Source organism: Merops nubicus, unplaced genomic scaffold (genome assembly GCF_000691845.1).
Source record: "Merops nubicus isolate BGI_N331 unplaced genomic scaffold, ASM69184v1 scaffold53374, whole genome shotgun sequence".
Classification (NCBI taxonomy): Eukaryota; Metazoa; Chordata; class Aves; order Coraciiformes; family Meropidae; genus Merops; species Merops nubicus.
The window spans coordinates 1-11715 of NW_008605962.1; the positions used below are offsets into that span (position 1 = coordinate 1).

An 11715-nucleotide genomic window follows, 5' to 3' on the forward strand; every position below is an offset into this window, starting at 1 on the left:
GGGCTACTGTCAACCCAGTCTGTACCCCACTTTGTGCCTGGGATTGGCCTGACCTGGATGCAGGACCTTACACTTTGACTTGTTGAGCCTCACGCAGTTTACATTGGTCCATTTCTCAAGTCTGTCAGGGTTCCTCTGGATGTCCTCCCTTCCTTCAAGTGAGTCCACCACACAGCTTAGCGTCATCTGCAGACTTGCTGAGGGTGCTCTCAGTGCCACCCCCCATGTTGCTGACAACAGCACTGGACCCAGAGCAGACCCCTGAGGAACTCCCCTTGTCACTGGCCTCCATCTGGACTTTGAGCTGTTGATCACAACTCCTTGAGTGCAGCCTTCTAGCTAGTTCCTTATGCACTGACTGGTCCATCCATCAAGTCCATGTCTCTCCATCTTAGAGACAAGGATGTTTTCATATATGTCATATAAGAATTCCTAAGGTGTAAAGCATGGTCTTCATCTTGTCGCCATGGTTGGTGGTGGGTTTTTGAGCTGACGATGGTTTTAGTATTATATTATAAAATTAAGAAATTTATCTATTAGAATTTCTAGCTGGATTATATTTCATTTTAGGAAAAAAGAATTCTGTTTCTATTTGAATGGTAGTTGTGTTATCAGATTCAGAAATTTTAGAGGGAATTTATGTACCATTGATTCCAAAGTAGAAATTCAAACAGTGTGACCAGGTACCTCAGATCTTGAAGCCTGTTGTATCCGTACTTGCAAACAAGAGATAATAGACTGCCAAGTAACTCTGAGAACATGCTGCTACAATCAACTTGTATTTTAAAAAGCCCATCGTCTGAGATTTTTTACAATCAGGTTCTTATCAGGTTTCCAGCAAATGCTGAAACTTACCATCTATTGACATGCAGATCCAAAGAGTCCAAATTGGAAAAAGCACCAAGTCAGCTTTTGTTTGAGACACAGTGAGGCGTGTACTTAGCTCTAAGGATACGCTTGTTCCCTTTTTTTTTTCAGTTGAGCTTTGTATGAATATATTAATTTAATCTTATATGTAACTAAAATTATAGGATAATACTACAGTATTTTTAAGATCTTCCTCATGTTTTCTTTAATAATGTGTTCTGTAACAATACAGCAAATTATTTTGAGGCTGTATAAATTATTTAGGTTTTTTTAAAAAATTAAAAATTTATAAAGTAGTTTTCATTTGAGGGTAAAATTAACTTTAAAAAAAAATCTATACCGTTCTGCAACATATGTGTTGTTACCACATACTGTGCTTTAAACTAAGGCCAGTTTTCTTCACAGTCTTCAAAATATTTGGCTAGTTACAGCTTTGCTAGCTGTGCTTTAAGTAACACACTTTAGGCCAATAAAGAATGTTAAAATGAGATTATACACATACTCTTAAAAACATTGAATGCATCCAAATGCTTTCTCATTCTCTTATCCAAGAAAGGGTCCCAGCAAAGCTTCTGTGAGCAGGCTTGGCCAGTTCATGGGTGAATGAATGCTCATTGCAGAAATCAGTTTTCTGGCACAGTAATTTTTTATGCGTTGCAAAATTCACAAACAGAAATATTCATAAGAGTTTGCTTTAGGAAGATCTTGGTTTAAGAAGATGCGTTGCATTAAGTGAGAAGCTCTCATCTGTTGTTCCTTGGAAAGCTCCAAAGAAGTGCAGGAAATTTGTATGTTATCTATCTCCTTTAGTGGTGAGACAGAAACTGGAGCTTGCAATTGCAAAAGCCATGCCAAAGAGCAGAGAGAGGTAGAGGTCTGTCACATGTTGCTCCTGCAGCTTTTCACTGGGATTCTGTTGAGGTCAGTAGAATGACACTGCTGGCAGAGACTGTTACATCAGGACAAACTCAGAGTTAGAGGCTCTGAACCTTCACAGTGTTATGTAATGGTGTATATGTTTTGGATGGTTTGGTTTTCTGTCTATCTTCCGTACAACTAACGTTGCTGTACTCATAATTTTCAGAACTCCATGAAAGTGATGTTCAAATGCCTGTGGAAAAACTGTGGGAAGGTACTGAGCACAGCTGCAGGGATCCAGAAACACATACGGACCATTCATCTTGGGTAAGAGACCAGTCTCTTCAGAAGTCTAACGGGTGTGGTATAGAAGAGGAGCAGTTGCACTTGGCTGGGGAGATGAACTGGATTGTCCTTGGCCTTTCTGTCTCAGATCCCTAAGTTTCTGAGGAAATTGCCAAGTAGTGCATCAAGGTGAACAAGAGCTTAGTCCAACAGTAAAGTGCTTTATTTCCTGAACTTTTGGGAACTTGACTAGAAGGTCAAATAAAGCTCTAGGTCGCACTTCACTTCCATAAAGTCTCTGCAGCTCAGTGGCATTTACTTCATGTGTGCTATCTGCACATCATGTCCAGGCTGACATATTAAAGACAATAGGTTTCAGGTTCTTGCATGAATACTTTCCAGCCTTAATTTTGCATCAGATCAGGTGCTTGTGCAAGTTCCAAGTCAAATTAATGCCAAAAAAAGTATCCCAAACCGTAAAGCAGCCTAAAAAAAACCAAAGTGAGCTGCAATTCCATGCATATGTTACTGGGACTAGAAGCAAAAGTGAATGAATCTTGTATGACACAAGGTTGTTCCACAGCTCTAGTTTGCAGTTGAAGTCTCCTGTGCGATTTGCTGGGTGCCCTCGCTCTCTCCTCTGTGGTTACAGTGGGGACCCGTGGGCTTCACTTGCTAGGTGTGTGGAAATGCATCTCTGTTGTGTAAGCCTGTTGCACAGTGCTGGAAATGTAAGTAAGTGACCATGAGGAGTAGCCTGGTGTGGAGCTCAGGAGAGTCCTGCATAGTAACTGCTGTTTGGCTTAGTCTCTGAAGAGTGAGGCTATAAGAAAGAGGGAGACAATCTATCTGTCAAAACGCAGTTATGAATATTGCTTTGGCCTTTATATTATGGGGACATCCTTTTCATGGCATGGGAGAGGGAGATGTAAATAGTAGCAGAACTTCCCTGGAATTTGGAGGTCATAACTTTTCCAGAGAAATTCTCTCATTTAATGAGTGACTGGCTGTGGTCTGGTGGATGGTGCTTCTGATAGAGCCTACTCTCAGTGAGTTCTGTTGAGTAAGGTGGTGAGAGAACCACAGGTAGAGGTATATGGGCAAGCAGGCCAAAGAACTGGCTGAGTGCTGATTTTGGGTTGTGTTGCTGCAAAAAGGAGAGGTGCAGCATTCAGCCCAGATTTGGTCATTCAGGTAGAAGGATACTCAGGGCTTTCACATTTCCCATGTGGAAGATTCAGGAGAAAATACATATGAGCTCTGATTTACCCCTTTGTAGCACATGGATTATGAATGTGCTAAAATACTGGTTTGTTTTGGACATGGAGATAACATGTAGCCTGTTGGGAACTAGCGCTTAGACAGTACTGCTGCTTCAGTTCTAGCACAAACATGCAGCAGATGGTACCAGTGCTGCAGGGGAAGTTAAACCTTTTCTATCTCCTCCTTCAGTAAGTCTTCTCATGGAGAGTAGGACCAGAAAGCCCTGCACTGGCAAACCAACCTGCATATGTCCTTTCTTCACTATTATCTGAGTGAATTGAATGGTGAGACTGTTTTCTAGCAGCTCATTCTGTTATGCCAGGGAAAGTTACAGTGAACTGTGGCCATAACTGCGTTTGGTTTAATGACGTAACCTGTGATAAGAGCACGTGGTGTTTGCTGTAACATCAGTGAGGTCTATCTTACTGTGATTGTTATCTCTACCTGTGCTTCAATGGCTGCTCTGTCATTTATGGAGTCGAAGTGTGTTAAGATTCTTGTTACCTTTCATAGTAAGGAATGAGAAGCTGATATTTAAGCTGAAGCACGGATGTTAAACATCTACTCAAAGGTCAAAGAATTTGTCAAGAACACAGAGAGAAAAAAAATCCTGCTTCTTTTTCTTTCAGACTAGACAATTTTCTTTTCCTCTCCACTTTCCCTGCAGCCAGAACGCTGATAAAGTAGCTAGAGTTGAAACTGGGAATATTTGTTGGCAATACGAATGTATTTGCTCATGCTTCTAGAACTTAAAATTTACCTTGGGTTTTTGCCTCTATGTAATCAGTCCTTCATTCTTTGCCTTGATACAGACGTGTAGGAGAGTCTGACTACAGTGATGGAGAGGAGGATTTTTACTATACAGAAATCAGGCTCAACACGGACTCAGTAGCTGATGGCTTAAGCAGTCTTTCCCCAGTTTCTCCATCTTTAGCATCTCCTCCTTCCTTTCCCACCCAAGACACAATCCGTCCTGAAACTTCCTGTGCCAAAACGGAGACTAAACTGATGACGCCTCTGAGCCGCTCAGCTCCCACCAACCTCTACCTCGTACACACGGACCATGCTTACCAGGTAACACCAGTGGGAGTGAGCTTCACTGATCACACCCATGTCAGTAATGTATAAAGAAACGTCAGGTCACAATGTTTGGGTTTTAAAAAGCCAAGTCTAGTTTTAATGGGTTGAAAAGTTTCCAAGGCAGCCCAAGAGGCTCGCCTCATCTAAATTTAGATGTGCAGTTCTGAGCTAGTTGCTTGTTTGTGCTCCCACTATAGCCAGTGGATTTTGGGATGCTGTTTATCCAGCCACGCATAGGTGCATACTTCACGGTGAGAAGAGTTGCTTTATGTATCCCACTGCCTGCACCAGTTATTTCTGCACTGACCATAAGGAAGGCCCTGACCATAAGGAAGGCCCGAGGTGATGTAGCTCACATGTGGACTCCTGTATTGTAGAAATTCTCATTCGGTCAGCCAGATCCTTCCAGAGTCTTCATTTCAGCTCTGCTTGTACTGCATGTGTCTGTAAGTAAGTAGCTAAGGGATGCCAGGAGCAATTAATTTCCTTTATTTGTACAGTGTGAGATGTCAGCTTGCATATGTGAAGTAGAGCAGGAAGAACGAAAAGGCATATATGGTATCCTCCTATTCTTAGAGGTAATGCTTTGCAAATGGCAAAAATCCAATCAGATCCAAATAGCACAGTTCCAAAAACTTCTAAGTCCAAACAAAAAGCATTAATGTAAAAAGCTCACTAAAATTGGACAGGTTTTGGTCTGGATACTGTATGAGAAAAGAAGAGTAGAGACTTTGAAGTACTGTGGCCCATAATCTGCGTATGCAACAGGGAATTGAACTCTAAAGTTTATCAGGTACAAGAATTTTGTGTGCACCATTGTGCAGTTGAAACCTTTTTGTTGTATGTCTGGGGCAGACCCACTAAATGGGCAGTGGGAACCACACAGAGTTCACAGGCTTGTTTTAGGCTCTCATGTATGGCGGAAGGCATGGGTGGAAGCTTGGCATCTCAAGTGGGAGCTGCATTGGGTGGAACACCAACCTGGGGACTTGAAAAGCCAGCTAGGAGCAAGACTTTCTCAGACTAGCTTAAGCCGTGCCTCTCGGAGTGAGGCAGCAAGACGAGGCTGCTGTTGTGTGAAAGGGAACAGAAGAACAGGTGACAACAGCACCTTTAATACCACCGTATTTCCTGCAGTTTGCTTTCTGGAGTGAGCCATGTGAACAATTTCCAACCTTTTTTTACTTCTGATCTTATCTGTATCAAAACTAAAACGAAGTGCTGAATAGCAATGTAGTGAGGAAGACAATCTCTCATGTGAATGAGAGTGTGAAAGTGGAAATTACTGAGACTGAAAAGGCAGAATTCACACCACAAGGAGCTCAGATAAGGGAGGCTGAATAATAGTCATCACAGGGTTCCTGCTAAAAAAGGAAAAAAATGCAGAACCCAAAGCTGTGTTGCAAGAATCCTACACATTTCTGTTACTTGCCATTTCCCATATGACTGGAAAATGGCAGCTATAATACCTGTAGTAAGAAAAGAGTAAAGGGAAGGTGAGCAGGGAAGTCTTTCTTCTGTGATCAGGCCTATGGATGAGGAAAGATTTAGAGGAATAACTGAAGAAATGGTGGAAAGTACAGCAAATGCAGTGAACTGCAGTGGAGGAACCCCAAAGAAAGATTATACTAGAAGAGTTTAACGTCTTCCTTGGACAAGGCAGCTTTGTAAATAACAAAGCAGCAATGCAGTAGGACAAATGCCTCTGGATTCGAGAAGTGCATTTGATCTTAGAACATGTAGGCAGTATTTGTTAGACTAGAGATTAAATTTAGTGTCGGGGAGATTGCTGGGGAGTCAGGGAGTACAGCAGTGGGTTATTTTGAAAGCGCTAGTGAATGTTATTAGTAGAGTTGAATGAAAACCTATTTTTAGGCCTGATCTCACTTTCATTAAATCATTTTGGTACTACACAAATACTATAATAAATTTTACTGGTAACAAGCTTGGGAGACATCAGCAGCACATGGATTTATATGTCATACTTACATAACATGGATTTATATGTCATACTTACATATATACTTACATTACTTAAGCGTTTAGTGGCAGAACATGCAAAGTCCTGCACCTTAGGAACTAATGAGTCTTTTCTGCTATAAACTGAGATAGTTAGAAAATTATGTGAGGAGTAAATCTGTGTTCATTAATCAAGCACAGAATGACCATAAGTCGACAACAATATAGCTGTGAAAGGAGGACAAAAAAAAGGTTGCCAGCTTGCTTGGGTAAGAAGTATGTAGGAGAGACAAGGATTTTTAATGCTGTTGTACAAGACCCCCAGATAACTTCAGCCGAGAACCTTAGTAGAGTTCTGGTCAACCAAGTTCAAGGGTGATGGGCTGCAATTAGAAGAAATAGAAAGAAGGTGGTCAGAGTGAAGAGAGAGGTCAGGGAGGACACAGCAGGCCTCTGTCTCTCTCCAGACCCGGGACTGACAGCTTGGGCAAAGCAGAAATTGAGATTGCTCTTGGGGAAAAAAGTGAGAGGACAAACATGAGAGGGAAGAGAACAAGCACATACTATTTCAGATACAAGGCCAGTGTTGGCACAAATAAGTAATTACAAATTATCCATTAAAATATTTTGATTGGAAATTAGATGGAGTTCTCTTAAGCAAAGTGAGATTGAGTTATAGAAGGTCTTCAGTTTGTTGTAATGTTATGGTTGCTTACCTTATGGAAAAGGTAAGCAACCATAAAAAACCAGACTAAAACGCTAGTCTGAAAAAGGTGACTGTGTTTGATGAGCAGAGATGCACGTCTGGGAAACAAATGAACAAGGTGATTGACTGTCTAAGTCTCATCATGTCTGAGGTAGATATTTAAGCACTGAAAAAAGAACACCATGCTATTCTAGGCACCTGCAAACTGCAGCAATTTTAAATGCCTCATATTCCATGTTTTATTATGAAACTAAGCTACCTGTTAAATGTAGCTACAGAGGAACTACAGGCAGGCACTTCTAGCACCTAGGATTTGCCTTGCAAGTCTTGCTCAAATACCTGAGGAAGTCACCGTGCTGACGTTGGCTTCGAGCTGATATCCCAGTGGGATGCTGAGCGGAGGCAGAACCACCTCACTGACCACCCAGCCACCTCCAGTTCTTTCTGGCAAGAGCACTGTGGCCATTGACTCCTTCCCATTTGAGCAGGTTGTGAGGAAGCACTATTGGTATTATCTGAATTTTTCTTGATGCCTTTCAGCAAGTTTTTTATATTTTATGGAGCCCAGTGGACATTTGCTCCACATGTATGTGTGGATTCTCTTGGAGCTGTCAGCAGGCTTGGCAGCCCACAGAGCATTGCTGCCATAGACAGAGGCATCCAGTGGTCTCAGTTTCTTTTCCTTGGAGAGTCTCCAGAGCATTGGTTCAGCACTTGTTTATTCTGAAGATTATCTTTAATGGGGACTATCAGCTTGTAATTTGTTGTAACTCCTCTCTGCCTGGTGGCTCAGGGGAGTGATGTCTTCCCTGAAGCAGTGAGACAACTTCAGCAGCCTCAAACACAAACACTACTGAAGTATTCACTTGTCAGGTGCAGGCAACCGAAAGGCAGAAGTAAAAGCTCATTTTTAATAGAAAGGTCTTTTTAAGTTTAAGCCAAGGAGCCTTGTTTTCTGTGGTGAAATCTCAAAATTCAAGAGTCAAAGGGAGCCTGTGTTCATGGTGGCTGCTCTCACTCCTGCTCAGCAGGGTAACTGCAAAGTATGAATTCCTCAACTCTGTAAATTAAATGGGATTCAAAAAGGGTCAGGGAAGAATTCTTGTGGGCTCATAGCCCAGTGAAAAAAAAAAAGGCTCAGTGGTCTGAGCCTAGATTTTTGGGTGTTGTACCGAAGGGCAGTGCTGGGTAGCACAGCCTGGATGGGAAGATGACAGGAGTTTAGGGGGCCCAGCGATCCGGCCCCTCAGGTACTTGCTCTAGCTTAGTCTCTTAATAGCTGTTCTTTAAATCCCCAGGGGTGATTTTTAGTTCCTTGTTTTTAAAAGGAATGCCTGTCTTAATTAGGATGATGCTTACATTTATAAACATAAAGTAACCTATAAATAAGAAATGTGCAGCCCTTACTGTTGTTCATTAACCCGATTGTCCAAGAAGTCTCATCAGCCAGTCTTCAGTTATTTAAACCAGCTGCCATCAGCTTAAATACTGCCTTGTTTGTCGCTGTGGAACTGGTGATAATTTTTAATACTTTTTTCTGCTAGTTGGTATTATTGTAAAAGTGATTTGTGTATTATGTTTGATTTTGTGTGGTTTTTGATCACATTGGCTTTTAAGGGTTTTGTGCGGATTCTTAAAGGAGCTACTTTCCTTCCCTAAAAAAGGTTTTAAGAACAGTGATATATAAATATGTCACTTCCTTACTGGCTTGTCCATTGTTATCCCTCTCATATGGGAAAAATGTGTGTCAGTATGCATTTTTTTCCCACCTCGGAAAGTCCCTTGTAGATGTACAGTTTCAGTGAGTGAAAGATCCCGTGCAATGCTTTGGAAGAGGAATGGTTCTTCTGACTGGAATAAATCTTTGTTTTCACACAGGCCACTCCTCCGGTGAACATTCCAGGGTCAGCAAAATTCACTCCCAATGGCAGTAGCTTTAGCATCTCTTGGCAGTCGCCTCCAGTTACCTTCACCGGCATTCCAGTAAGTCAATGACAAAAAAAGAAAGAAAGAAAATACTAAGAAGTTTTTAGAAGTTTTTGTTTTGCTTCATATTGCTTCACAGTGGAAGTAAATTTGACGTAACAGATATCAAAAAGAAATAAAAAGAGTATATACCTCAGTTTGCTGGCATGGCTGATTTTAACACTTTTGCCAGTGTCTAATTCAGTAGTTACTTTTTTTTGCATCAGTGTCTACAAGCAGAGAATTGGATCTATAGCATATATTTTTCAAAATCTGTGCTTAGAAAAGAACATTCTGGTAGGTGCAGAGCCTGGCACTGTATGCTCCTTTTTGTGCCACAAAGAGGTTTCTTACAAAGCTGGGTGGAAAATGAGCAAGGTGATGGTTTTGCTATCAAGCTAATTGGATTCAAGCAGTAGGGCTGCTACCCAAATGAACTCGGAAGGTGAAGCATATTTGAAAGGCAGCTGAAGGAAACAGTAAGGTGAATGCATGTATGTAATGTCTATTGATAGCAGAAAATTGTTTTTTTATACAGAAAATACATTTAATACATACTGCATTTTGTTATTAATACAATACATACTGCATTTTGACAACTTTTTAATGAAGACGTATTAGATGTAAAATCAGTTCTGACCCTTTCTTCAAAAAAGCTAGTACACAAAGCCTAATTTTGTGAATATGACTGCAGAAATGCAATATTTGTTTAAACATATAGACTTCCAGTAATCCTAAATGTAACACAATATCGGTGTGAATACTGTAGTGGGAGTTAAAAACCTTTATGAAGAGTTCAAAGAGAGAAGTTTTCTTGTGTCTAGCACAGTGAATACTAAAAATAAACTTAAATTGCTATTTCTTAGTAGTGGAAAGTCTTCTGTGTAATAAATAGAAAAAAATATTAATGCAGTGTATCCTAGTTTTTATTGGAAAGCATTATTCAGTATACATTAATATTCTCTAATCATAAAGCTTTTTTATATCATAACATCTCATTTAATATTACACTTCATGAATTCATGAATTTTAAAAGTGTGCTGTATAAGGCACTTTGCTCATCTGAAGAACCATATAGCTTTTTTTCTCCTGACAGTGAATATTAGCCATGGCAGTAAGAGATACTGTTTCTCTCCCTTCTCTTCACCACGCGAGTCTCCAAAGCTTCTTACTGTCAACCTTTGGCAAATCTTTGGAGATTTTCTGCAGAGGCTGTGGCATCCTGCAGTGCTGATAAAAAATGAAAGTGGCTGAATCAATTACACTGTATTCTGCCAATGAATATTTATTAAATTCCATCAAGGAGCAACTAACAGTGGAAGACATCATGCTGGCAGCAATTTCAACAAGAGTGCCTTGACAGAGTGTGCTATCCATAAAGTTCCTTGAGAATTTGATTTCCCAACAATGGAGTTGATATGGAGTAATTATGAAACTGGCTCCTTTTGTGGAGTAGCAGAAATTGGTGCCAGGGAAGCTAAAAATGCAATTAGCCACATTGTAAATCAGACACTTCAGAGGACAGGATTAGACACATACGTGTTGAGTTTACTTATTCAAGCAGCAACGTTGATCTGTGGCTGTAGAGTTGAGAGTTCTTAGAATTTAAGAAATGCCAAATCACTTTCTGAGAATTCTATGGAGATGCCAATTATTTAAAGGCAATTTAAAAATAATTCCCGTGGGGAAGCAGTGATGATGGCAGAATTATAAACCACTCAGGGAACCATATAAACTGCCTTTATATTGCTGTCTAACTACATATATAAGGCTGTTTAGCAAAAAAGAAAAAAGAAGAAACCAGCTAGGTTTGCACACATTTGACTGTTCTGTCATCAGCGAGACCCTTTATGACTTCCCAAGGCTTGCCTGCAGTGGAAAATCATGTGCAGTAAGCGAGGGTGCAAATGCAAAGCACAGCTGAATCTTTTCTCCTGGTTCAAAGTAAATTCGACATTACATTCTAAAACTAGGGCTCTGTCAATTCCCACCCTTATGCTGGGTGTAACTACTGTAGGAAAGCTATAGATAGCATGGGCGACTTTCTCCTTCTCTTGTGAGGTTTATTTAAGCCCAGACTATGTGAGAGCCAGCATCCTGTAAGTGCATGCCGTTGTGTGTGTACATGGTCCCTGAGGTTAGATGCATGTCTCTGGCACCCCAGGGAACTTCAGAGAGTGAGTCCAAGCCATTACTTTTTACCTAACCCTTAATATTTATTCAAGCAGTTTTCACAAATGGCTTTAGGATACTTTTTTGGACTGGACAAACCACTGAGCAGTAAAGAATTAGGGACAGATTTGCGTGGGTGTGACATTTCTTCATGTTACTAGTGATGCTTGAGTGGGGCCATTCTGGCCTGGGCCTGTTAGAGGGATGTTGGATCCTGGGTTTGAACAGGCTTCTTTCTAGAGCTGTACGGTATCAGTTAAGCAAGGGGGACAAAATTTCAAAACAGTCGTTTGTGGGTTTTTTCGACACGTGCCTTAGTTGTTTCCCCATTCATTCCTGTGGACACTGGATTTCAGTGACACCGAGCACTCCCTGCTTGCTGCCCTGGGAACTGAGGTGTTCAGACAAATATCATGATTTGCATGAAGTCCTCACTTCTGGGCAGTCTTAGCAGAACAACACGGGGGAGCCTTTGTGAACTGAGTGTGCTTAGTCGCCAGGCCGTGAGCGCCCCAGTGCACGGCGTACGCCCAGCCGGGTGGGTGCCAATGCCGGGTGGG

General features: G+C 41.2%; 1 protein-coding gene across 1 annotated transcript; it reads left to right on the forward strand.

Annotated features, from left to right (window-relative positions):
* Positions 1-1951: 1951 nt before the first annotated feature.
* LOC103772150 (zinc finger protein 704-like) lies at positions 1952-9001 on the forward strand (the record flags this gene model as incomplete). Its single annotated transcript, XM_008939468.1, has 3 exons — positions 1952-2052; positions 4086-4347; positions 8897-9001. Coding segments are annotated over 3 exons (468 nt in total), but the record flags the coding sequence as incomplete, so codon positions are not given.
* Positions 9002-11715: the final 2714 nt, after the last annotated feature.